The sequence below is a fragment of the Mus caroli genome, chromosome 14 (genome assembly GCF_900094665.2).
Source record: "Mus caroli chromosome 14, CAROLI_EIJ_v1.1, whole genome shotgun sequence".
Classification (NCBI taxonomy): domain Eukaryota; kingdom Metazoa; phylum Chordata; class Mammalia; order Rodentia; family Muridae; genus Mus; species Mus caroli.
Window position 1 is genome coordinate 24481951 of NC_034583.1, and position 26608 is coordinate 24508558.

Genomic DNA, 26608 nt, shown 5'->3' on the forward strand with positions numbered 1-26608 from the left:
ACTCACTTTGTAGACCAGGCTGGCCTCGAACTCAGAAATCCGCCTGCCTCTGCCTCCCAAGTGCTGGGATTAAAGGCGTGCGCCACCACGCCCGGCTTACTTCTTACTTTTTATTGCTAGTGAAAAACATTGATGTCCTGAACCTTCACATATGTTGGAAGATGCTTTGCAGTAAATTTTGAGACAGAGGACTAGGAGTAGGAACCAATTTGCAAGTGGTTCTGCTTGGACACAAATCTCTTTGGCAAGTTTTCTAGAGACATTTCTTAAGGGGCCTTTTCTGGCCGGCTGGTGATACCCTCTGCCTCTAAAAAGTCTGCACAGGGCTTCTCTGGGATGGGTGGGCCCTCCGAGAGAGCTGAGATCCATGCAGTTACCACAGGTCCCACAGCAGGAAGAATGCACAGATGATGTTGCTGTTGTGACAGAATCTTAGGAAACAGCACCCGTTGTGTCCTAATTTGTTCTCTTAGCTTCCTGTTAAAGGGAACTTCGGTTGGAATGAGATGGCCCATGGCTTCAACATCCAGTCTCTCTGCTTCGGCAATAATTTATTAGTGAGCCAATTATGCGATCTCCTTTGTAACCAATCACAGGCTTTTCCACTTGTGCTCAAGGTCCCCAAAATAACAACTCTGAGACTTAAATTATTTATGATTCAATGCTTAGGCTATAAGTTTGGGCTTGTTTCTGATAGCTCATACATGAACTAATCCATTAAACTAGTCTAAGTTCTGCCATGTGGCTACTTACCTCTCCTTCAGATTCATGCTACCTGCTTCCTCAGCATTTGGGGCAAATCTCCTCTCCTGCCTGACTTTATCCCAGAAATCCTCTCTCACTATCAGAACTCCCACCTCCCTACTTCCTGCCTTAGCTGATAGGCCATGAGTCTTTTATTGACAGGTGATGTCCCCACACATTGCACAAAAGATTCTCTCAAAAGACACTTCATTCTTTCTCTCTCTTTTTTTTTTTTTTTGGTTTTTTGAGATGGTTTCTCTGTGTAGCCCTGGCTGTCCTGGCACTCACTTCGTAGACCAGGCTGGACTCGAACTCAGAAATCCGCCTGCCTCTGCCTCCCGAGTGCTGGGATTAAAGGCATGCGCCACCACGCCCAGCTTCATTCTTTCTTTTAACAAAACCAAACAAGATGTTGGTCCACTCACTTCTGACTCCTCAACTCTGCTGACATCAGAACTTTTGCATGGTCACTTGTCTCAGGCAGTCTGCACCTCATCCCTGCTTCTTGCGCGTGCCCGACTTGTCAGCAAGATCCTTGCAACAGGATCCTTCTGCACACGTTTATTGGGAGAGCTGGATTGCAGAGGCGAAGAGACCCCAAGCCCAGAACTGGTGCTGCTTATATAGGCCTAGGAGAGGCATGTCTCACACCCGGATTGGTTATGCATGGGTTATGCTTACCACCTCATTTGCATGCCTCACATCTGATTGGTTAACTTGTCTCTCATCTGATTGGTTAATTCTCAAAACCTCATCTTGGCAAAAAAACTTTACTGCCTATGTATGCGTGGTGGCCAGTGGTAGCCAGCGCCACCCTGCAAGGGCACATGTGGCTTCCCACATCTGCTTCCTTGGCTGTCTCCTTCCCTGAAACAGCCCCCTCTTCCTCCACAGTGTGTGGCAGACTGATTTCCCTTAGCAAAGATGTCTCACTGTGGGATGCAGAGCCATCATCCTTGTCTCTGCCCTCCTCCCAATACCATGGTCACTAATCTCTGGTGGGCGTTTGAGAAGGAATGTACAGTTTATGTTGTGTATGAAGCATGCCTGGATACCCACAGGCTCTCTAAGAATTGCCTATTTGCTTTTTTTTTTTTTTTTTTTTTTTGTGGATTGACATGAAGATCTGTTTCAGATCTCTCATACTCAGAGAAGGGAGGGAACATTTTTTAATGAATCTATCTGTCTTGCTGCTTATTTGTCTCATGAGACTCATTGAAAATGTAACTGTTACTGTTAGCCTCAAACTGTGTCTGTGCTCCCAGCTCAAAATATTTGGAGGGACCTTGCTAGTCAATCCGGGAACCTTGTAATGACAGAACTAGCCCGATGCACTTCAGACTAGGGTGAGGGTGTCAGGCATTTTGGTTTATTAGTGGCTCTATCAATAAGATGAGTAATCTTTGCACTGTTTCAGTATCTTCTATCTGGAGAAGAAGGGGTGACATAAACAACTCCTAGCATTCTCGGTCTCTAACATGGAAAGGTTTTCCCCACTGAGGCTGTTAGCTCTTGCTTGTGGGCTGTTTCCCTAGTACAGGGACCAATGGCTGCAAACTGCTTGTTTTCATTAAATAGAGACACAAACCCAACATGCCAACCCTGGGAGTGGGAGGAAGGGATGCTGGAGAAATGGCCCTGGGAAGCCAGCTGGGCAGGCCATCTCCCCAGAGCAGCAAGAGGGAGCTGTCCCAGCAACTCAGCGTCCATCTTAGCAGCACAAAGCCTGGCAGCCTGGTGGGCCTCTGGAGTCAGTGGGGTGAAAGAGCTCCCTGAGCAGGGGAAGGGTAAGGGCTGCCATCTTTATGGATTCACCTTTGGAACTGATAATAATTTATTTCTCTTTCTTTTTTATACATTTTTTCTTTTACAACTACATGTCAAACTTACTTTGCAAATTAAATTAGATTTAAAAGATTTTTTGAAACACATCTCATCATATACTATATACTCAGACTGCCCTTGATCTAGCAAATGTCCTGCTTCTTCCTCTCAAGTGCTGGGATTAGAGGTGTGCACCACCATTACTGCTTATAGTACTATTTGGTGCTCTGTTTTTTAACCCAATTAATATTTCTGCATTAGTAGCATCTAGCTCATCAAATGTCTTAAAAATGTTATATACTACAAGTAGTCTGCTGTTAGCTTTACAAAGAATCAAACCAGAAGATTACATGTCTCTGGGGCCTGTCTCTCTCTCTCACAGGACAATGTTCCCATGGGTTTGGGCCATGTAGGCTTGGGTTGAGTGTCCAGTGTCCTGGTAAATTGTGAAACAACTTCCTGCCAGTGTCTCTCTGCATGGCCAGGGAGGGCTGCAAATTCTGATGTTCTTGGAACCAGAAGTCCTTTTCCTTTTGGATAAAATTCTGGGTCTTTTTTTGTTACACAGGGCATTGAAATGGCTGCTTTTATACACTTTAGCCAGAGCAGTTTATTTATTCTTTGGTCTTTAGGAAAATATTTATTATTTATTTATGCGTATTGTCTATGTGGATGTCTACGCACAGAGATGCAATTACCCATGAAAGCCAGAAGGTATTGACTCCCTGGAGCTGGAGTTAGAGGTATCCTCAGGTGCTGAGAGCCAAACTCCCATTCTTTGAAAGAATAGAAATTGCTTTTAACCATGGACTACATTTCTCTAGCCTGTAGCTTTGCTTTCTGAGACAAGGTTTCTCATAGCCTAGACTGGCCTCATGATCATTGTGTAGCAGAGCCTAGTCTTAAACTTCTTATCTTTCTGCCTTTACCTCCAAGTGCTGTAATTATTGCTGCATGCCACCATGTCCTAAACCTATAGATGGGCTTTGAGGGCAATGACTCCTAAAATCATGTGCCCCTGCATGTGCAGGTGGGTTTTCCCAGGATGCTTTGTTTCTAGTATCTTCTCCCTGGGATCCATGACCCTGGTCTTGGATGGCTCTCTGCCCCTGTTTGTTGGGTGAGCTCTTCTTCTAACTAGATACCACACAGGGCTGGGACAACCCTTCTCTTCCCACAGTCTAGCACCATTATCGATGACCACTCCCTAGACAGGGAGGGTTGGGAAGACAAGGTTAGTACAAACTTTCCTGTCCCAGAGTGGCCTAGCCCTGCCTCTGGCCTGTTAGAACTTCCCAGTGTCCTTCAGTGCATTCAGGGTAGAATGTAGGACCCTTGTTAGGGATGGTCTCTGTGACTCAAACTGTGGCACAAACAGGTACAAATGCCTAATATGTACATTTTAGGCTTCTAGCCAAGTGATGCCCTTACATTCCAGGAGACAGGAATGTGTGTAGTCTGCTTCTTGCACAGAGCAGTAGGGCTGGGTGAATGTTTCCTCCCTTCCTAACATGTCTTGTCTCATTGACAGCGCTACTAAGCCTTTGAGCTATGACAAAGACAACTGTGTCGTACAATTCCACTCAGAGAACTGCACCTACAGTGTGGTGGATCGGAAGAACCCAGGAAAGACCTGTCGAGTTGACAGCTGGACAGTGTAAATGTGCTTCGTGTGGGCCCAAAAGTGGAGCAACATTTGAACCTTATATGATTTAAATTTACCAATCATATGCTTGCAAGGAGGTGGCCTGTAATCCCAGCACTCGGAAGGCAGAGGCAGCATATCTTGAAAAACTCAAATAAATAAAAAAACAAATAAGTAAACAAGTTTGCCAACCATATTTGTATTAACTTAATGCATGTTATACAACCAAACAAATCAACCCAACAATACCAGGTACCAGTTACAGCATCTTTCCTGAGCTCCAACGGGTGTCATGCACGTGTGCTTTCCTATGGGGTCCACATCCATTTCCACCACTTCTACAAATAAGGCTCTTCTGCCTGCATCTTGTTTCTGGTTTAGGCTAGAGAAGTGGTTCAGCGGTTAAGAGCACCGACAGCTCTTCCAGAAGTTCTGAGTTCAATTCCCAGCAACCACATGGTGGCTGGGAACCATCTGTTTCTGCTTTACAATGGGAGAAAGCATGTGTGTTCATGATGAAACCAGACTTCTTCTTTGTCCCTGGTACCCTCATTTATCCTTCCTTCCACTTACTTAGGTACCCCCTCTCTATCGAGTCCCCACATCACACTGTGTTTGCAAAAGGTTAGAACAGGTTAGAGATACTGGAGAAGGGGCTCTCTAGACCTCATGCAGTCTGACAGGGAACTCAGAAGCTGGACTTCTGTGGGTGGTGGGGCCTAGCTCTAGGGTCAGTTAGGTGTGGCATACAGACCACCTAAAATACACTGACTTGAAAGTGTAACATTAATTCTGACATTTATTTACTCAATATTTTAAAAAATGTAGCATGTTTTTCCTAAGTTATAAAGCCCATCAGCCTTGTCTTAGTCACTGTTTTACTGCTGTGAAGAGACACCATGACCATGGCAACTCTTTTTTTAAAGATTTATTTATTTATTATATGTAAGTACACTGTAGCTGTCTTCAGACACTCCAGAAGAGGGCACCAGATCTCATTGCGGATGGTTGTGAGCCACCATGTGGTTGCTGGGATTTGAACTCTGGACCTTCGGAAGAGCAGTCGGGTGCTCTTAACCACTGAGCCATCTCACCAGTCCCGGCAACTCTTACAAAAGGAAGCATTTGCCTGGGCCTTCTTTACCGTTTCAGAGACTTAGTCCATTATCAGCATGGCATAGAGCAGGGTGGCCTGCAGGCAGAAGTAGCTCAGAGTACTACACCCAGATCCACAGGCAGCAGAAAGAAAGAGTGAGTCACTAAGCCTGGCTTGGACTTCTGAAGCCTCAAAGCCAACCCCCAGTGATATACTTCCTCCCCAAGAGCCACACCCACCCCAACAAGGACACTCACCTCAGTAGAGCCATTTTCTCAACAGTAAGCATTCAAACACGTGAGCCCGACAGGGCCATTCCTACTCAAACCACCGCAAACCCCAGAGGGGGAAAAAAGTTTATTTTCTTTATTTGCATGACTTTTTTTTTTTTGCCTGCATATATACATTTGTACCGTGTGCACGCCTGGTGCCCTTGGAGGTCAGAAGGCACTGTAACCAGGAGGTATGGGTGGTTGTGAGCCATCGTGTAGGTGGTTCTCTGTGTAGCTCTGGCTGTCCTGGAACTCACTCTGCAGACCAGGCTGTCCTCGAACTCAGAAATCCGCCTGCCTCTGCCTCCCGAGTGCTGGGATTAAAGGCGTGCGCCACTACGCCCGGCGAAATACTTAATTGACTTACTGATAGGCACGAAAAGGATCCAGACTAAGTCAGGGAGTGTTAACTGCATGCCTCCATGTTGAGCTCTAAGAAGACTTTGCGCAGGCGCGGAAGCAAATCTCGCGAGACTGTCAGAACACCTCCGAGAGGCGTGGTAGGGAGGCCATCCTATCGCGAGAACTCTGTCTTCAGGGTCCGGATCCTTCCAGGGCTAAGTGTCTGGGTCGGTCCAAGGTCCGCTCGGATCACCGGAAGGAGTGCTGCCAGCCGGTAAGGACGAGAGTGGCCCGCGGGCGCGCTTCCTCTTCTGCCCTGCGCCCTTCTTCGCTCCGGCCTGTGGCCTGTCCTGCCCTCCCCTCCATTTTTCCAGACCCTCGGGTCCGGGACCACTATCCACCTGCCTGCACGCGGGGCCCAATGGCCCTTCCCTTCCCCAGGTCACGTCTGCTGTGATCGCCTCTCCAGTCCCCGCGTCGCGCCAGGCCAGAGCTCCTCTCCCTCCCCTCGTCCCGACGCTACCACCTTTTCCTTCATTCCCAGGCGCTGGGCCTGTCTTCTCTCCTCTGTCCTGTCGACATGTTTCGTTCCTGGGCCACGATTGCAGCCTGAATGCTTCTCTTCCATCCCTTTCCCTACATTGCCCTGACTGTCCTCTGGGTTTATAGCGGTGACAGCCCTGTTTCTCTGGTCCCAGGCGGGCCTGTTTTCCATTACTGACCCAGTGCATATTTGCTTCTATTCCTAGTGGTTTGGCAAGGTGGAATGTCTTCTGGAGGCCGACTATCCGTTTCCTTCTCCCAGCAGTCCCTTTAAATCGTTTGATTCGTCCCTTCAGCCGATGAGAAGAGAGAGCTTGCAGGATCATTGATTCATAAGTCTATATGCTTAGGGTACTGAGGATGTAGTAATGTAAAGAAATGGACGTGCTCCCGGCTCTGATGTGACTTAGCCCTTGCGGTGGGAACAGTACAGGCTTAAGTGCTACAGGCTGGAACTTGGGAGGATGGCTCAAGAATGACAAGTCAGAGGGGCTGGAGTTATCTGACCCTCCTGCACACAGCTCTCCTGCTAGTGTTGTTTAGTAGGTAGGGCCTACCACCCTGGCTTCCTTTTGGAAGGACTTGACTTTCCACCCACTTGGTAATTTGGAATATGGTCATAGGGCTTTTGGGTTACTTCACTGGGTGTGTATGGGACAGGTAAGGCTGTTGGTTCTCCGTTAGCATCCCACTGTGATGTTTCTGAACTTTTTTTTTTTTTTTTTAAGATTTATTTATTTATTATATGTAAGTACACTGTAGCTGTCCTCAGATACTCCAGAAGAGGGCATCAGATTTCATTACGGATGGTTGTGAGCCACCATGTGGTTGCTGGGATTGAACTCGGGACCTTCGGAAGAGCAGTCGGCGCTCTTAACCACTGAGCCATCTCGCCAGCCCGTTTCTGAACTTTTAAAGTACATTAGAACCTTGGAAAGAATTTCATCCTGTGTGACAAGCAGGAGACTAATTTGTACTGCTCAGCAGATAGCTTGATTTGCTCTGTGGATTTTTTTGTTTGTTTAAGAAGAGTGTCAGGTCCCCTTACCAGCTGTCGTGAGTCACCTGATGTGGGCCCTAAGAACTGAACCCTGGCCCTTTGATAACCGCTGGTCCATCTCTCCAGCCTGGCTTGTTTCGTTTGCTTGAGACAAGCTGCAGGGATCCTGTTGGCTCTGCTGGGTTTACAGACGTACGTGCCACCACACCCAGGTGATTTGCTCTTTGCAAGATTTACTCGCCCTCAGAATTGTTCTGCTAAGTGAGATAATGGGTAGCTGCTGGCACTAACAGTCCCTGCATTTAGATCTCTTTTTTTCTTTTTTCTCCCTCCTCCCTTGGGTCTTTGAGCCTTTCGGAAAATAACCTAGACATTTAAAGTTTTCAGATTGCAGTCTGATGATGACGCACGTGTCTGTCTCTACAGTTACGTTATTCTTTTGAGGAAAATTACCGAACTCCAGATGAACTAATAAGATGCTTCTTAAAGCATCTGGTGTCTCGTTTTAGAAGTTAACTTGACTCCCATGGCCAGTTTATGAAAGCAGCGCAGGTTGCTTGTGTCCCAGGGATCTGTATGTGGGTCTTCTAGAACTCTGAGTGTCCTGGCACACACCCCTTCTGTACTCGAGAGTCTCTCAGCTAGCTTTCTGGGGCTTTGCCCACACAGTGTTAACATACCGGTCAGTACTTATAGCAACTCACTAAGCCTGTTAGCCACCTTTTTTTAACCTGTGCTTCTTATTTCAGAAATCTATTGTTGTCTATGAATCAGTGGCACAAAAGTTCTGCTAGATGGCAGATTCACCATCGTATCCTCAGGGACAACACCACTGTGCCTTTCTGTTCAAGACCTTAAATACTTGAATGACTACATAAATCTTAAACGGCCCCTTCGAAATACCTGGTGCAGATGAGGGGTTTAGACTCATACTAGATCATAGCCAAAAGGCTAAGAGGCAACCAGACTCAGACTTTTGGGTGTAGAAGCCTGTGACTACAAGTATCCTATTTAACCCTGTTAAGCCTATAAGAGTTGCTAAGTTGAGCTCCTCTGCTCTAGGTGTGTCACCAGTGGTACTCTTGTTTCTATGCTTGTCTCTTAGAGGGGCTGTCATTTGTCCTCAGCTTGCCTTCTGTGACTGTTAAATCTAACATTTCAGACATCATTTGCAAGCTTATCGTCTGAATACCCTGAATTAGATAGAGTTACAGGCAAGTGAGGTAAATAATTACTGGGTAGGTATTCTGGTTTTAGCTAGCATGAACCACTCATCAGGTGCTCGTGACTGTTTTCCTCCAGGTTGGCTTTGCTTGGCTTCATTGCGCGGTAGAATCAACATGTTTTTCTGGGGGACCAGGATTGCACTTGGGGCTTTTGAGCTTGTAGTTCCTCCCATTTGGCATTGCCTTGATTGCCCTACAGACAGAGCAGTTTTGGTTTAGTGTTGAGTGAGGAGGTTAAATGGGCTCAGCTTGTGTCAGTAAGTATAGCATAGTCTTTTAATACGTGGACAGTCACAGCTTCCAAAATAATTCAGGTATGTTTGGAGTTTTACTTTAGCTATATTGCTAGTCCCTCAGGCAATCTGTGCTACTTACTGCAAAATCTGAGGGGGGAAATGTTGCGTTGGCTGTAAATACAGTGCACATTTTAACCAACAAGCCCATTGTTTTTTTTTTTTTTTTTTTTTTTTTTTTTTTTCGAGACAGGGTTTCTCTGGGGGGTTTCAGAGTTTCTCTGTATAGCCCAGGCTGGCCTCGAACTCAGAAATCCGCCTGCCTCTGCCTCCCAAGTGCTGGGATTAAAGGCGTGCGCCACCACCGCCCAGCAACAAGCCCATTGTTATTTTGAGTTTGTGGAACTAAGATTTTTGGGTCTGGCAGTTTTAAAAATTGCCTTTCTCAGCACTCATGCTAGGATTGTGATTTCTGTGGGGACAAAACCTTATCAGTTCTGTTTTGTTTGAAAACAAGGAATTAAGTTTTTCTGGGTGCTGTTGCAAGGGTTCTGGAAGTCCAGAAGGTCTACCAAGAGGCAGAATACTGAGTTCAAGACCGGCTTGAACTACAGGAAACTGTCAGAAACTAAGGGCTAGGGCGTGGCTTAGTTAAAGTGTTGTTTAGCATATACAAAGCTCAGTGTTGTACCCCCAATATTGGGGGGAAAATGTGTTGGAAACATTGTCCTCTTCTAAATTACTTTCCTAAATTAATACTACAGGCTTTAATGGGACAGCATCAAGTTGATATATTTATAACACAAAGATTGATTATTGCAGCTGCTCTGAATGTGAACATTAACACATTATTTATTCATCCATTAATGAAAGATGTATTAAAGCCCAGGTTAGTTCAAGACCAAGCATTGGTACAAGTGCTGCGGGTCCCTTTCTTATTTAGGCCAACTCTGTTGCACACACAGCACGCGGGGAAGGTGTTAGTGCCAAGGTACAGATGATCCCAAGCTGCGTGTACCGTGCTGTGTGTTCACGCTGGGAGAGCCTTCAGGGTAAGAAAGCAGGCCTGACAAGAGAGGTCTGTATTCAAGCATTGCTTCTCAGCCTGTGGGTCTTGACCCTTTGAAAAGTCAGTGACCTTTTTGTAAGGGTCACTTTAGAGCATTAGAAAACAGATATTTATGTTATGATTCATAACTAGCAAAATTAGTTACGAAATAGCAACAAATAATTTTATGGTAGGAGGTCACCACAACAAGGATGGCAGCGTTAGAGAGGTTGAGAACCACTGTGTTAGAGGGTTCTTCCTGGAAACCTGTGTAGATGTCAGTAGGCACAAGAGGGCAGCATGACAGTTCTATTGTCTGGTAATATTGAAGAATCGTGTATTTGACCAGGAAAGGCTTTCTATTGCTTATAACTTGCAAAGCAGACGGCTAGAAGGGACTAACATAGCATGCTGGCAGAAAGAACTTGGAGAACCAAGCTGGACAAGACAGGGTGGAGAGAGGGACTTCTTAGTTTACTAAAATGGAGATGTCAAGACTCAGACGAGCTGTGAGTATTTCCCTTCCCCTGGTATTTTTGGACAGGGTCTTGGTGTATATAGGCTGGCTTTGAACTCATTAGCCCAGGATGGCAAGGATGGCTTTCCTGCTGTAGCCTGCTGGCATTACCTTGCTTAAATGTACCACTGACATGAAGTACAGAGAGCTGTGCATTTTTCATTCATTTAATCTTTGTATCTTCACCAAATGTGCTATCCAAACAGGATATCTGGAACTAGCTGTTTTCTGTCTTCCTTTTGTAATGAGTGTATGAATTGGGATCTCAAACTTCATTTCAGGATAAAGGAGGTGATGCTGATCTGGGATGTTTGAGTCTTCTCTCATGGTTTTGCTTTACTCTTAATGGCCACAAAGTCACTTTATATGCATAGGAAATAGAAAATAAGTGTCTGATGGGGCTCATACCTGTAATCCTAAGTACCTCCAGAGTGCTGAGTCAGCTCACAGGCCCTTCCCTCCACTCTGTAAGGCTGGAGGGATTCTGACCACACCTCAGGAAAGAATGCTCTAACTAGTCTGAGTGAAGCCAAGTTAATGAGTTTATTAAGTAGAGATAAGAGATGTCCACCCTTCTGTTCTGGCAGTAGACATCAAAGGCATAGGTGAAGGCGTCTTCAGAGTTCTGCACGTACTTGCCTTTACCATGATTTATGCGGTATTGCTCAAAAGTTGTGATTATAGCAAAGTTTAAAGATTAAGCAAAGTTTAAAAGTTGAGTAAAGTTCAAACATTACGTAAAAACATAAAAGCTGGTTTAAAGAAGTCGTGTTTGTAAATGGCTGTGGTGGTTCTGTGAGGCACGTTGTTGGGGCCAGGGGTGAGAAGAGTTAAGACGGTCAGGACCTCAAATAAGCAGAGGGCTTTTGTTAATTTGTAGTCTTTGAAGTGTAACAGGACCGACCTGGAGTTTTTCTGTGGCTGGGCTTTAACTCTGGACCCTCTTTCCTCCTGACTGTTGAGATTATGGGGTTGAGTACGCAGCTGATGCAATTGGTTGTTTCTGATACCCTTTTCTGAAATGCCTTTAGGAAAACAAGCTCTGGGGCTGGAGAGATGGCTCAGTGGTTAAGAGCACTAACTGCTCTTCCAGAGGTCCTGAGTTCAATTCCCAGCAACCACATGGTGGCTCACAACCACCTGCAGTGAGATTGGATGCCCTCTTCTGGAGTGTCTGAAGACAGCTACAGTGTCCTCATATACATAAAATAAATAAAACTTTAAAAAAAGGAAAACAAGCTCTATCTCTGTAGGCAGTTTCTGTTTTATCATGTATGTTGTATGTTGAAGTTTCTTTACTCTCAGACAGGAAATGTAAAGTAGATCCCAGGGTGAGGGGCGTGTTTCTCTTTCTGTACCTGCCAGTTTCAGCACTCTGGAACCTTAGGCACTTGCGGGAGGCCAGCCTTAACTACGCAGCAAGAGTTTTTCTGTTTTTTCCCCTCCCAACCCCCCATCCCAGGGATTTACTGTGTAGCTCCAGCAGTCCAGAACTCGCCGCGCTCTAGACCAGGCTGGTCTTTAAAACAGCCTGTCTCTGCCATCCAGCCAGTAAAAGCTTTTCTAAGCGTAAAAAGGAAGAAGTCTCCTAACTAACCAAGTCAAAATAGCTCTGGGGAGAACCCCAGCCGGCTGCTGGACCGTTATCGCGGTCGCTGCGGGCCCCGCTTGTTCTCTGTAGTTAGTAGTGACTTGCTGCTAAGACCTTTTGACCGCCGCTGGGCCCGGGAGGAGGGGCTGCCGAAGGCCTCAGCCTCGCGCCTCGGAGGCCCTGTGGTGGGCGGAGTAGCAGGTGTGTTTGCGGAGGGCGAGGGAGACGTGACGTGCGCAAGGCGGGGCGTGACCTGGCCGGTAGGGTATAAACCTGGCCGTCGAGCGTGTTCTCGCAGCAGTTTTCGTCGCGGGGCCAGACTACCTGGTAAGTGTGCCACCTGGGCCAGGAGACTGCGCATGCGTGCGGGGAGCCCTGGGAGACCAATTTCATTAGCCGCTCCTACAAAGGGCAACGGGAAGCCTAGAAAGCTGTTTGAGTCACTGCTACTCTAGCTTAATTTTTTTAACCGTTCGGTTTTTAGTTTTTGAAACAGAAAAACCTTACTTTAGTTTTGCCATTAGGTGGCAGAATTTTGCAGCCTTTGCTTTTTTAACCCCCTCCACAGTTACTGCTTATAGAGTTTATGTGCTGGGTTTAGTAGCTACTTGTGAAAGCAAGCTAGAGGGCTGCGGAGGGTAAAGAATTTGAACTGGACTCAACTTAAGATCAGTATACTCTTTGAGATAATGTGCTGTGATTAAAAAACCCCTTTTCACTGAAAGAAGAAACAGCAAGTGAAGGCAAGAAATGGCTCAAGGTAAAATTGCAAAATAACCACGTACTGTTACTAAATTGATAGCTTTTTCACTCCAAGTTTGTACAGACGGTCTCATGTAGCTTGTCTCTTCAAACATAACACAGTTGACAGTATTTTAAGATAAATATGTGTGTGTCCTATAGGTCTCCTATGGCCTCTTGATTCAACTGCCAGGAAAATCAGTAAAACGTGGAGGGCATTTTTTTGGAGGCAGAGAGCAAGCTGACACAGGATGAGGGCTGGAGGCTAGCATTAAGAGATTATCTATTCTAGCCAGGGGAGGTGGCACCTGCTTTTAATCCCAGTACTCTGGAAGCAGAGGCAGGCTTGGTCTACTTGGTGTATCCCTGCATAAAATTAAAAAAAAAAAAAGATAATCTATTTTAAAACCTTGATTCAGTCAACAACTAAAGCCTGGAATGGTTATGATTACCGGCACGCTGGAACTGAAGGGTCTCTTCTTCCATCCTTTCAGCTGGACACTGGGACTTGGTAGTGTTTTGATTATTCTGAGGCTATCGTGACAGTGCTGCCTGTTTTTGTAGTTGCAATCCAAGGTAGATGGTTCTGGAACACTGCTTATAATTTATCAAGGACTATAAAATGTATTGAGACTGTGGAAATTAATCATGAACCCATAAAAACATTAATCTGAAACTCTAATTTTGGCAAACATAATTCATGGGTCGAGAATACCCTTGAGAACCCTTGTTCTAAAGCCAAGTCTCACCCCTTGTGGTTGTGACCCTTTCAGAGGGCCATTAGGGGCTGGAGAGTTGGTTTATTTAGCATGTGAGAGCACTTGCTTGTCTTGCACTTGTTGGTTCCTAGCACTCATGTGGCTCAACCACCCGTAACTTCAGTCCCAGGGATCTGTTGCCTTTTGGCCTCTTAAAGTAGAAGGTGCACTTGTAGTGCACATAGTCTATGCAAACAAAACCTGTGCTGAGCTCCAGGCTCATTCAGTTTTTACACACACACACACACACACACACACACACACACACACAATGTATGTATGTATGTATGTATGTATGTATGTATGTATCATTTATACTATGTAGTCCTTTGGCTTCATGCATGAAATGTGGGTCTCGTATTAAGATAGCAAGGTTTTATTTAATTATATTATTGGTGTTGACTGTTGAACTCAGGACCTCGAGCATGCTAAGCACTTGACTGTGGCCCCAGTAAGCTTTTCCTTCTTTCAGTTTGTGGTTAGTGTGAATCATGAGAATTACAGCTTTTGGAAATCTTATGGTTAAAGCATGTGATATCAAGTTATCTTTAGTTTGTGGTTTGTTGCTTAATACTGGCTCAAAGGTCTTTGGACTTAATAACTAGATATGTGTGCTGCATACAGATAACTGTCCCCTCAACTTGGTGGCTTTTTGAGGGGTGGAGGGGGTGGTGATGTTGGGAATTGGGTGTGCTTCTTTTGCGTTTCCCAGTACTCTAAAACTTAGTACACAGTTGTGGCATATATATGCCTATAATCCAAGTTGCTGGGTGGCTGGAATAGGCTTGTGAAGTTTAAACAAGATGGTTTCTTTTTTGAAGGGATTTTTTATTTTGTTGAGACAGTCTCACGTTGTAGCCCAGGATGCCTTAGAATTCATTATGTAACTCTGGCTGGGCTTGAACTCTATGCAGTTTTGCCTTAGCCTCCTGAGTGCTAAGATGTGCTATGAGCCACGATTTGTTTTGTCTGTGTCCACTCCTGGGAACATGTTTGTAGTTGGATTTCAAGGACTACTGTTAAGGATCTAGTAGTACAGTCTAATCTACTTATATTCGAGTGTTTCTGGCTTATCTATAATTGTGGAGGGTTTCACATTGTGAAGCAGAATTCTAATTAAAAACTTGAGAAGGTTGATACAGGTAAAGACGGTTGGGAAAATAGTTACATAGGCCATGCATGGCTAACTTCAGTGCAGTGTGGAAATGGGGGACACTCAGTATTTCAAACCTTCCAATACTACTGTGATGGCAGTTACCCTACAGTGTGTGCCCAATACACTTGAAGCCCACTTATAATTTGAGATGGAAACAAATTAATATAGCTGCTGTTTCCAGGATTAGGAACAATTCCACAGGGGCTTCTGACAAATGCAATTGAGGAAGCCCTTTCTTCTGTAGGTCATTGTGGGTAAACATACTGAGGTAGCAGAATTAGCAAGTGGGAAGTTAGAAAATTTACTGAACTTTGAGTATTCGGTAGGAACTCAGAAGTTCCTCGATCTGAGCCCTTTGCTGAAGGGGGTAAGAAAGCTGCTGAGCTTTAGCTTTCTGCTAGTTTCTTCTTTCTTTGTTTACAAATTATTTCATGTGTATGGGTGGGTGTTTTGTCTGCATTTATGTCTCTGTACCCTACTTGCATTACTGGTGTCTGAGGACCCTCTGAGACTAATGTGAGCCACCATGTGGATGCTAGAAAATGGTCCTCTGGAAGAGCAGGCAGTACGTTTAACTGCCTAGCCACCTCTCCAGGCCCCTAGTTTATTTCTGAGGGTGAGAACTCAGTATTGCTTCTGTCAGCTTTTAGCCTGATAGGAAACCTGGTCTTGGGCATGCTGTCAAGGCCAGTCCACAATTCTGCCTCACCTCAAATGGGCAGCCAGCCATTGCCACTCCATTCATTGAGCTGCATGCTGCCTTAGAGACCAAAGCAGGCTTCTTTGAAGTCATTGTCTTCAGGATTTTAGGAAGTTTGTTAAGACAGTCCCCTCCTTGGAGCTATTCTGAAGTCTGACTCTACTAGACAGGTCTCCAAATGTTGGAGAGTTGTAATCATGGCCTCCCAGAGTTGCTTATCTAGGCCAAACAGCTTTCCTGTTTGGAGATGTTCCCCCTCCGCCCTCCATGGTTTTGAGCCCTCCTTCCCTTTTTCTAAATGCCTCCATAGCATGTCACTCACAGCCTAATAATCATAGGACCAAGTAGCCTTGTAACAAATGCATCCAAATAACACATGAATTAAAATTTCCAAATATCCAGTACAGTAGTACCAAGTCCGAATTTGCCTTCAACATCTCCATCTTTTATTTATTTCTTTTTATTAATTCTTTTCTAACTGTCCGTACCCTTCAATGCAAACAAGTTCTTTTTGCTTTATTAGGTTTAAAGCTACATAGAAATAGTTTTGGAATCTGTTTCTGTCACAGATCTATGTTGTTTCTAACATTTGCCTTTTATGTTTTCAATCCCAGTAATTAGAGAAAACAGGTATTCATTAACCGCTGTACACAGACCTAGTGGCCTCTTTGGGGCTGTGACTGTCGCTGGCTTTACTTACTGTGCAGCTGATGGCGCATAATCAGATGACCTTTAATTCTTAGTCTTCCTCCCTCTGATTTAGGAGTACAGGAGTTCCAGGCATACCTTCATGCAGGTTTCTGTAGTGCTGAGGATTAAATGAACGCTTCATGCGTGCTAGGCATTCTGTGTTTATACCTTAATTCTAAATCTGTCCCAGACAAGCGCCGTTGTCTTCGTAGTGAACGTTGTCTAGTCCGCTCTGTGGCTTTCTGACACTTTTTGTTATTCATCTGGTTCTGTCATGTGCTTCTCCCCACCTGTGCTTTTCTCCAGCTTCTGCTAATGAACTCCGGGTACTTTCCCACACTAAATTCTTTTTTAGAAAGCTTTTATATCTAAGTTACATAGAATCGTTTTGTTAGATATAGCTTACTAAGTATAATATTGTCTGTTAAAGTATTTTTGTGTGTCTGTCCTGTTGTTATGTGGGTACCCAAGGAAGCCAGAAAAGGAAGTTAGCTCTCCTGGAGTTGTTGTTACAGGTGGTTGTAAGCCTCCTAGCCGAGGTGGGTGCTGAGAACTGAACCCAGGGACTCAGGCGTGGTGAGAGAGTTACTTTTACACTGAGCCACATATGTAGTCCAGAAACTTATTAGTGATTGGTGGTTTTGTTTTAGTTTTGTTGTTTTTTGGAGATAGGGTCTCAAAACCAGTGCTTTGTAGTCCTGCTTGCTGTCATCCCCCTCCCCCCCTTCCAGCACTACATAGGGATCAGCACTACATAGGAGATCACAGCAAGCTTGATGTTCTTCTAACATTCTCACTAGCATGTGTTGTGCTAATTCAGGACCGCTAGTGTTTTTTTTTCTCAGATACATATGTTCACATGTAGATTGCCCTTACATAAAATAGACAGAATTTTCTCTCTCCCTCCCTCCCGTTACCCCTCCCTCCTTTCTTTTGCCTTTTTTGAGACAGGGTTTCTGGAGCCTTGGCTGTCCTGGAACTCTCTGTAGACCAGGCTGGCCTCAAAGTCAGTGAGACCCATCTGCCTTTGCCTCCAGTGCCCCCTCTCCACCTAAACGCTTTCTGGCAGAAATAGACTGGTGAGGAAGGGAGGCAATATGTATTAAGAATACATGTGTTGGAATCACCAAGGTTGTTAGTAGTGAGAGCCTTTTGGGCCATGATTGATTGAAAGATGGTTTGGGGATGTAATTATGGTGCTATTTAGATTTCTTTCTTTGTTTTAAAGGAACAGTGAGCAGAATGAACACATCCCTGGAACAGAGTGGCTGCTACAGTAATAGAGAACCACTTCTGAGGTGCAGTGATGCAAGGAGGGAGCTGGAGCTTGCTATTGGTGGAGTACTTCGGGCTGAACAGCAAATTAAAGATAATTTACGAGAGGTGTGCTGGGTGCCTTTCTTTTCCTTGGTCTGGCTTTAGCACAAGGGTGGTTAGAGCACAGCAAAGGACTCGGCAGTGCCACCCAGAAAGTTTGATCCCATATCCCGAGTGGTCTTAACCCTAATCCTCTGCCTGGTGTGTTGGAGCTTTTGATTTTTCATTGCCCTTTTGTATGGTTCTTGTACACAGTCATGCAAGGTAACAGAGTAGGCAGTAGTCTGCCTAGCTGCAGTTTTAATTTATTGAGACAGGGTCTCTCTCTATAGTTCTGATTGGAACTCTCAATTTGCCTGCCTCTGCCTCCCTGGGTGCTGGAATTAATTAAAGGCGTGTGCCACAGTGCTCAGGGTAGCTGCACGTTTTTGATACATAAAATATGTCACTTCATTATGACCCCACTTAATTTAATTTGTTGGTAACATGATTTTAAGTAGTGTAGTCTCTAAACTACTGTCACTCTGCATATCAGAATGAATTTTTTTGGTTCCAATAGTATTCTGCTGGTGAGTGCTTCAAGTTGTATATGATTTAGAAAACCTCCCCCTACCCCCAAAGGGGAACTTTGTGATATAATTATGTGGGTGCCCATGTGATTTATAGATGTTTTGAATTTTCCCTCAGAATGTTTGTATATAGACAAAATGTGAATTGCTGTATACATTCTTAGGAATATTAGTTTATAATTAGTCTAAACTGTTAATCCTAATGGTCTCCTTGCTTTCTGGCATACTCTAAAGGACTGTTTATTCCATGCATGTGGGAAAAGCACACCGACTAGCTAGCAGCGTATCTTTTTTTTGTTTGCTCCCCCCCCCCCCCAAGACAGGGTTTCTCTTGCGTAGCCCTGGGTGTTCTGGAACTTGCTCTGTGGATACCTCTAATATACAGACATCAGCCTTCCTGTCTCTCTATGCTGGGATTAAAGGTGTGCACCACCAAGTTTATCAATGATAAATTTGTAACACTATATTTTAAAGTTCATGGAAAGCTGAGGGGAATTAGTATCCTAGCATAACTTTTTCTTTTGATTGCTGATACCCCAGTTAAGTCCTCTTCTCTCAGGAGGAGGAGTGAAGGAGGGTAGAAGTGAGGTATGGTTTTTTTTTTTTTTTTTTTGGCTTGGATTCTTTAACTAGGATTCATAGGACTTCATGGGATCACTGAAATTGTAGGCACATTTTTGAGTATATACTGAAAAGGGAAGACCCTTCATAGTGGCCAGTAAATATAAAGGATTTCTGACCCTCAGAAGTTTAAGAGCATGAACATTTTATGGGAATTGTCATTCTTTGGCTTATAACACTAGTTTATGCTACCATGCATTTCCTAGGTAAAAGCTCAGATTCACAGCTGCATAAGTCGCCACCTGGAATGCCTTCGGAGCCGAGAGGTGTGGCTCAATGAACAGGTAGATCTCATCTATCAGCTTAAAGAGGAGACACTGCAGCAGCAGGCTCAGCAGCTCTATTGGGTAAGGTGACTGTGTTTGAGTATGCCTTCTAGATTCCAGTGAATGTTTTCTCTGCCTTCTGTTATTACGTCAGATAAAAGTTCAGTCTAAAGTGGTTTTTATTAGTTTGAATATTTCTGGTACTTTTAATATCTTTGTGGCTAGATGTTTGCATTTTTCTTGTAGCTAATGGGCCAATTCAATTGTCTTATTCATCAACTGGAGTATACCCAGAACAAAGATCTTGCCAATCAAGTCTCTCTGTGCTTGGAGAGGTAAAGACTTTTTACTTATTTTGACTCTGGTCTATACTAGTAGGCATTAAAGCAAGTCATTTGTTAACTCATTGCCTGTGTCGGATTTAACTCAACTTTGTTTTCTTGTGTAAAACCACCCTACCTTAACACTTGCTGATACTGATATTCCTTGAAAAATACCTACATTTTATCATTTTGGTAGACTGGGCAGTTTGGCCCTGAAGCCTGAAGATTCAACTGTCCTACTCTTTGAAGCAGATACATCTGCTCTGCGCCAGACCATCACCACATTTGGATCCCTTAAAACCATTGTAAGTAATGTTAATTTCAGCTATTTCTTAGGTCACTTTTCAGGTCTCTGGCCTTATGGATGGTGGCTTGCTAGAGGCAGTGACCTTTAGAAATGTGACAGTATGCTGGCAGTTTGGAGATTGTTGCTGATTCACAGAGAATACTTAGAGCTCATCTTGACACATTTAAACATAAATGTTAGGAATTTGGACAGGCAACCGAGTATCGTCTCATGAGTCTTGCTTAAATCAGGGTACTGCTAGTAGGGAAGACATCTTATGACACAGATAATGCAAACCTTGTAAGCCATTGGATTTACAGTGGATAGTACTTTAGTGAAAACAGAATTAGGATTATGCTATCAGGCTTTTTTGATAGGAGATCACAGTGTAAATAACACAGTTCTCTTCTTTTCATAGCAAATCCCTGAGCATCTGATGGCTCACACGAGCTCCTCAAGTATTGGGCCTTTCCTAGAGAAAAGAGGCTATATCCAGGTGCCAGAGCAGGTAAGCTGCAGCTCTGTGTCTGGTAATTCTCTTGTGTCTTGATAACCATCTTTTTTTTTTTTTTTTTAAATTTGTGAAGAGCATCCACTTGATTGCTTCTCTTGAAGCACTGAATGTCAAATAGAAATTTAGTCTTATAAATCTTTAAGTTTTATAGATTAAGGAGAAAAATAATCACTTTATTGGAAATTCCTAACATTGCTACTGACTTGTTCTTACTTGAGGATTCTCTAATTCAGAGATGTGTTTGTAAAAGCAATGAATAAAGGGTTGAAGACATCTGAGTTGAGAGGAACTCTAGCACTCAGGCTGTCTCCTTCAGTCTGATTTAGTAGTTATATTATCCCACACTGGCTTCAGCGTGCAAACCTCCTGCCTTGGCCTCTCAGAGCGCTAGGTTATAGGCATGCACCACCACTCCTAGTCTTGTTTTGTAATTGTGAAAATTGGGACTGGTAGGATGGCTCAGGGGTAAAAGCTTAACCCTGTAGATTACCTGAGTTCAACCCGAGGAATCTGTCTAAAGGGAAGGAGAGACCCAAATCCACGAAGTTGTCCTTTGACCTCTATACACATGCTGTAGCATGTGTGCCTTCTCACGCAGTGCATTCTAAAAATTATATTGTGTATTGTGGGATGCACACACCACAGTGCCGGTGTGGAGGTCAGAGGACTGTGTAGGGTCAGTGGATTAAACTCAGGTCACTTATGCTTGGTGGCAGGTGCCCTCACTGCTAATTCATCTCGTCAGCCCAGTAAGAAAAATATTTTGAATTGAGGTTGGGGAAGGCATGAGACTTCCTTAAGGTTAGTGGTAACCCTAGGTTAGAGCGCTTGGGTTCCTGTTTCTGCTAAGGTTTCTCTTGCATTTGATACTGCCTTGTTACACAACTAAGTGTTTCTTTTTTTCTTTTCTTCATGGCTTCAAGAAGTCAGCATCCAGTGGCACAGCTGTATCTCTGAGTGAGTGGCTTCTTGTAAGCAAACCTGCCATTGGTCTTCAGGCTCCTTATGTACCCAGTACCAACCCACAGGACTGGCTTATCCCAAAACAGACTTCAGAGAATAGTCAGGTGTGTAGCTGCCTTTATTGTTTCTGAGGTAGATTGGGTTAATAGTAATTTGTGTTTCTGAGCATTATTTAAAAGTACATGTTTTTAAATCTTTAATTACAATAGTGAAATTACTTCACTATAGGTAGGAAGTTTAGAAAAAAAATCTTGCAACATACAAGTCCATAATCCTAAGTGAAATGACATCAAGATATTTTTGTTGGGATCCAATGCCCTTTTCTGATGTGTCTGAAGACAGTGACAATGAACTTACATATATAATATAAATAAATCTTAAAAGAGTCACTCAAGCTGTGTATACATGGATTAAAAAAATCATTAAAAAATTTTTTACAGCATTTTTCTGTACATGCATGTAATTAAAAATCATTTGTGCCAGGTGATGGTGGCACATACCTTTAATCCCAAGCCCTTGGGAGGCAGGTGTGAGTTCATGGCCTACCTAGTCTACAGAGCAGGACAGCCAGGGCTACACAGAGAGACTCTATCTCAAAACAAACATTCTGTATTTCATTTTGGCAAGTGTATGTGTGTAATGCTTGACCACATACAATTCGATTGGCTGAGACTTAAGGTTCTGTTCCCTAAACATTTAGGAGCTCTTAGTTCTTAGGAGTAAACGCCTATGAATTGAATTCCTAGGTTACTGTTCTGCCTATGTACCCTTTTGACTTTTGATACATTGTGCCAGTTTGTCTTTCTAGGAAGTTAATGGTTGATAATAAGTGGAGTTTTCACCACTGTCTTACTTTTTTCTATATTCTGTGAAGAGAAACCAGGTCCAAAACAACTTACAAAAGAAAACATTTAATTGGGTACTTGTTAAAATTTAAGAGGGTAGGTGAGTTCATGACTCATCATGGCAGGGAGTGTGACAGTAGGCGGGCATAGTGTGGGGCAGTAGCTGAGAGTTTACATTTTATCAAGTTGGAGGTAGGGAGAGACAGACAAGACACTGGACCTGGGCTTTTGAAACCTCAAAGCCCAGACCCAGTAATACATCTCCTCCAACACCACATGTCCTAGTTCTGAACAGCCTACCTCCTGGAAACCAAGCGTTTAAATAGATGAGCCTGTGTGGCCATCCTCATTCAAACTGCCAGCCACCAAACCTCTCCAATAGTGGTAGTGGTTTTCAAGTTTGTTTCTTTGATTTTCACAGAGTATCAATTTTGCTTTTGGAGCAGTTGAATGTTGTCCTGTCACACAGGCAGTGTACCAAGAATACATTCCATTTTCTAAAACCTAGTACAGTGCTCCAAATACTTCGTTTCTATTTTGTACTTGGAAAAGATTACAAAAATGGGATTTTCATTTAAATGTTTTAGTATTTTTTGTTCAGGAAAATTAAGCATTAATTTTGGGTACTTTTATAGACTTCTGCCAGAGCCTGCAGTTTCTTCAGCGATGCCTGGGGCAATCTGAAGGGCTTAGAAAATTGGCTCCTTAACAGTCATCAACAAGAAATTCCTGGAAAACCAAGTTCCTCAAAATGTAACAGCCATTGTAGCACCAGTTCTTTCTCTCCTGACGCTGAAAAGGCTGAAGATGTAGAACTCCTTGATCAAGATGAGCTGGACCTGTCTGATTGGTTGGTGACTCCTCAGGAACCCTGTGAGCTGGAGAAGCCTGTGGATGGCAGCTGGGAAACTAGCGAGAAGTTTAAACTCTTGTTCCAGGTGTTCAGAGAGCCCTACAATGTGAGTGATTGGCTTGTCAAGCCTGACTCCTGTACCAACTGTCAGGGCAACCAGCCTAGAGGTGTGGAGATTGAGAACCTGGGCAATCTGAAATGCCTAAATGACCACTTGGAGGCCAAAAAATCAGTGTCGGTCCCCAGCGCAATCAGCGAGGGCTGGCTTGCCCAGAACCATCAGGACACATGGAAAGTAGAGGAAGTGTGCAAAGCCAACGAGCCCTGTACCAGTTTTGCAGAGTGTGTGTGTGATGACAACTGTGAGAAGGAAGCCATGTATAAATGGCTTCTGAAGAAGGGAGGAAAGGACAAGAATGGAATGCCTATGGAACCTAAATCTGAGCCTGAGAAACACAGAGAGTCCCAGACTCTGTGGCTCTGCCCTTCCAGAAATGAGCTAACAGAACAAGCTAAGGCACCCAAGGCTATGGCTCCTGCTAGAATTGCTGATTCCTTCCATGTCATAAAGAATAGTTCCTTGTCAGAGTGGCTTATAGGGCCTATGTGCAAAGGAGGCCCTAAGGACATGCCTAATCCAGAGGAGAGAGCTGGCAAAGAGATGCTTCAAAGCTCCATGGCCACTTCCTGGTGTCCCTTTAACACTGCCGACTGGGTTTTACCAGGAAAGAAAGTGGGAAGCCTCAGCCAGTTCCCCTCTGGAGAAGATAAGTGGCTACTTCGAAAGAAGGCACAGGTGAGTAGAGACCAAATTTTTCCCATTTCAGTCATTTAATTCCTGCTAAGTTTGGATGAGGTAGTAATTTTCCTAAGTCATAAGATAATAACTTATAACTTGCATTTTTTATGAGTTTCTCAGGTCCTTAGCATTCAAGCTGCAGTAAAGATGAAAGTCCAACCTGTTTTGTTGCAACAGTTGCAACTTTTGCTCTTAAAAAAAATTACATTGTTCTTTACCATTTGATGGGGAGTTTAGTCCCATGCTTACCAGTGGTCATCTTTTTTCTCTTCATGCAGGAAGCATTTCTTAGTTCACCCCTACAAGAAGAACGTAACTTTCGCCCCGACTGTTACGGCCTCCCCGCAGTTTGTGATCTCTTTGCCTGTATGCAGCTTAAGGTTGATAAAGAAAAATGGCTGTACAGAACTCCTCTACAGGTAGGTACCTGCATTAGCGTTATCGTAGCGGCTCATAAATGTTTTCTTCTTATGCGTTCCTCCCAGTGAACCATATTCCTGTTAATTTGTGCGTGAATAGAAGTCTCTTAAATTTAATGTAACTGTGTGCTAGCAAAATAAAATGCCTGACAATATGAGTTCAATCCTTAGAACCCATTAAAACTAGAACTGATTCCACAAAATTATCCTTTGTCCTCCATACCTACACCATATAGCACACACCCCCCCATGTGCATCATACAAATAATAAACTAAAAATAACCTTGAACTTTATCTTACTTTTCAATTTGTAAACTGCCCATAGTTTTCTTATCCCCTCATGGATTGTGGGTAGCTTAAGATCTGAGTCTTTCACGGTGGGAAGCATTTTGCTTTCAGCAGTGAACTGAAATTTCTGTGGGCTTTTCTTTACAGATGTGAAGGAACAGACTGCTAGAATTGAGCAACTTTCCTGCAGATTATCGCACATCCTTGAGCTGAGTGACTGCGACTTGCCAAACCATTGTGCATTCCAAGCCTGACTAGTCAGCTTAGTTCCTCTCCCGCTTAGTTTTGAACTAGTAAACAGAAGTCATAAACTATGAGTTAAGTCTGTGAAAGAGGCTTGAAGTGGAGGTGATTCATTCTTTTGAAAGCCGTAACTTGATCAACTCCGTACTAGAAACCACATCTCGGTACACAGGCCTTTACCAACTTCTACAGCAAACACTAGTTTTAAAAGTGAAATATTCCTATATCAAGTGTGTTAATGTGTTCAAGGTAATAAGTTCTCTAACATTTGTCTTTTAGCTGTTTCTCATTACAGGCTTCTAGAGATTTGAAATTTTTTTTGTTCAGTTGATATATAGAATATTTCACACAAATAGTTATCCTTGCCAATACAGTATATTTTTCCCTACTAAATGTCTATTAGTTATATTGCAAATTTTGATACTCATCAGATATTTAGCCTACATACCATTTCTAACGTTTCTCATTTGGAAGAAATTAAGCTATTATAATTGTTGCCTTTCTTTCTTTCTTTCCAGTATCCAGTGAGCTCTTTGAAAGGGACTTTGTTTTAAGACCACTCTTAGGGCAGTCAGAGCTCTTAAAGTCCTACAAACCTCGGCTTTAACTAAAGCGAACCCTAAAGCAGAAAGGTAAAAAGTGTTAGGAATGTAGTACCCGAACCACTCGTCATCCTAAGGATTTCTTGGTGCATCCTGTGTGAATGGAAGCTGAGCTTGACACCTGGTGCTCCTAACTAGGGATAAAGTCAATGTCCTGTCACTTCAAGCACAGCATCCTGAACCTCCAAAAGTACAGTGCAGTGACATCTTGATTAACAGGCTGTGCTCAGAACTTGTGCCTTGGAGTGTTTCACTGAAACTTCACAGAACTGATATCCTTGAGTTCTGTATTTTAGAAAGCTTCTCTGTAGGAGTAGCAGGATTTATCTTTTACAATTCCCAAGGATAAATTAGCTGCTTTCTATTCTTTGAACTATTAATATTAAGCCTCTGAAATGTCTATGCTATTGGAAGTACTTTTGGGAAAATTTTATGGTCCCATAGTGACATTACCATACAGCTTTACTGAAGCTCCAAATCATAGCTGAAAAGAGCCTCCTATTTTCTTATGTCCCTCAATATGCCACTGAGTATTATAAAGTTGGTAGGTAAAAACAATTTAAGGAGCCTTTCCAACATTTTAGGTTGCAGGGAACTTTGTAGTTTCTTTTTTGGGTCTAACACTGTATTCACATTATTAAAACATAATTTAAGTTAATCACTTGCTAATGATATATAAAACTTTCTTTTGCATTGATTTAAGTTTTATATCTCCATTAAAAGCATAATGGCCACATCAGTTGTGTTTGTGTTATCTGTAAAGCTCAGAATGTAACGATTAAGGGGGTGCAATAAATAATGAACATATATATAGTGTTATGAATCTTATCTCTAGCCCTAAACTACACATATCCCAGTGTGATTTGGCCACGTTTAGTACTTTTCTGTTACACTGTCTCTCCTAGAGGTTGCTTAGTATTTACCATGTTATGCACCCTGCAGTGCAGTTTTGTGAAGATCATTTTTCCCTTTAGTTTTCCCAGGGTTACCATACGGAATGAAGGTCAACTCTTGTACAGAGTGTCCTGTTCTAGGATACTACTCTAATGATTAACTTGAAGTACTTTGAGGGTGTTTATGTGAGTGTGCTGCAGCTGTCTTGGACACACACTAGAAGAGGGCATCAGATCCCATTATAGATGGTTGTGGGAATTGAATTCAAGAACCTTTGGCAGAGCAGTCTGTGCTCTTAACTGCTGAGCCACCTCTCCATCCCATGTTGAGGTTTAATGTCATCCATGTTGGAGGAAAATCTTAGGTTATGCTACCAGTAGCCCTTCGTTTTACATGGTTTTGGCCTAATTCTGGCAGGAAAAAAAAAAGCTATCACTTTATACTCCAGTAGGTGTGTGCGCGCCCTTGTCAGAGGCTGTCATTCTCAAGCATTCTTTACCTTATCTAGTGGAAGCAGTATGGCACTAGAATCTAGTTAGCCAGCTATCTCTGCTGCTGAGCATTGGGATTACAGGTGGGCTGTCACACTTGTTGGGCATGTATGTAGGTGTCAGGGATCCAAGCCCAGTCTTCACAATTGCACAGCAAGTGATTTACCTGTAAGTCATATCCCTACCCAC

The 26608-nt window shown here is 43.5% G+C and overlaps 2 protein-coding genes across 5 annotated transcripts in view; both read left to right on the forward strand.

Moving 5' to 3' along the window:
* Nucleotides 1-4492, forward strand: part of Msmb (microseminoprotein beta) — a 16955-nt gene extending 12463 nt beyond the window's left edge. The window contains exon 4 of the mRNA XM_021182631.2: nt 4100-4492. Within this exon, the coding sequence (XP_021038290.1) occupies nt 4100-4229 (130 nt within the window). The 3' untranslated portion in view covers nt 4230-4492. The remainder of the gene's footprint in view (nt 1-4099) is intronic.
* A 1599-nt stretch (nt 4493-6091) lies between these two features.
* On the forward strand, nt 6092-25770 carry Ncoa4 (nuclear receptor coactivator 4). 4 transcript variants are annotated; one of them, XM_021181679.2, is made up of 10 exons: nt 6092-6197; nt 17355-17509; nt 18840-18980; nt 19146-19234; nt 19419-19527; nt 19927-20016; nt 20946-21089; nt 22466-23479; nt 23761-23901; nt 24337-25770. In XM_021181679.2, exons 2-10 carry the CDS (start codon nt 17369-17371, stop codon nt 24340-24342), a joined length of 1875 nt encoding a protein of 624 aa, XP_021037338.1. In that variant the 5' UTR covers nt 6092-6197; nt 17355-17368; the 3' UTR covers nt 24343-25770. The 4 variants fall into 4 exon arrangements, with proteins under 4 accessions (XP_021037338.1, XP_021037339.1, XP_021037337.1 ...); XM_021181680.2 differs by lacking the exon at nt 6092-6197 and adding an exon at nt 12315-12408; XM_021181678.2 differs by lacking the exon at nt 6092-6197 and adding an exon at nt 12470-12841 and having other exon boundaries at nt 20949-21089.
* The last annotated feature ends 838 nt before the right edge of the window (nt 25771-26608 follow it).

Excerpts from the sequence above, each read along its gene's own strand:
- Ncoa4 (XM_021181677.2), top strand. Across the intron at positions 18,981-19,145 it reads AGGCTCAGCAGCTCTATTGG|CTAATGGGCCAATTCAATTG; the intron begins GTAAGGTGACTG and ends TTTTTCTTGTAG. Across the intron at positions 20,017-20,945 it reads ATATCCAGGTGCCAGAGCAG|AAGTCAGCATCCAGTGGCAC; the intron begins GTAAGCTGCAGC and ends CATGGCTTCAAG.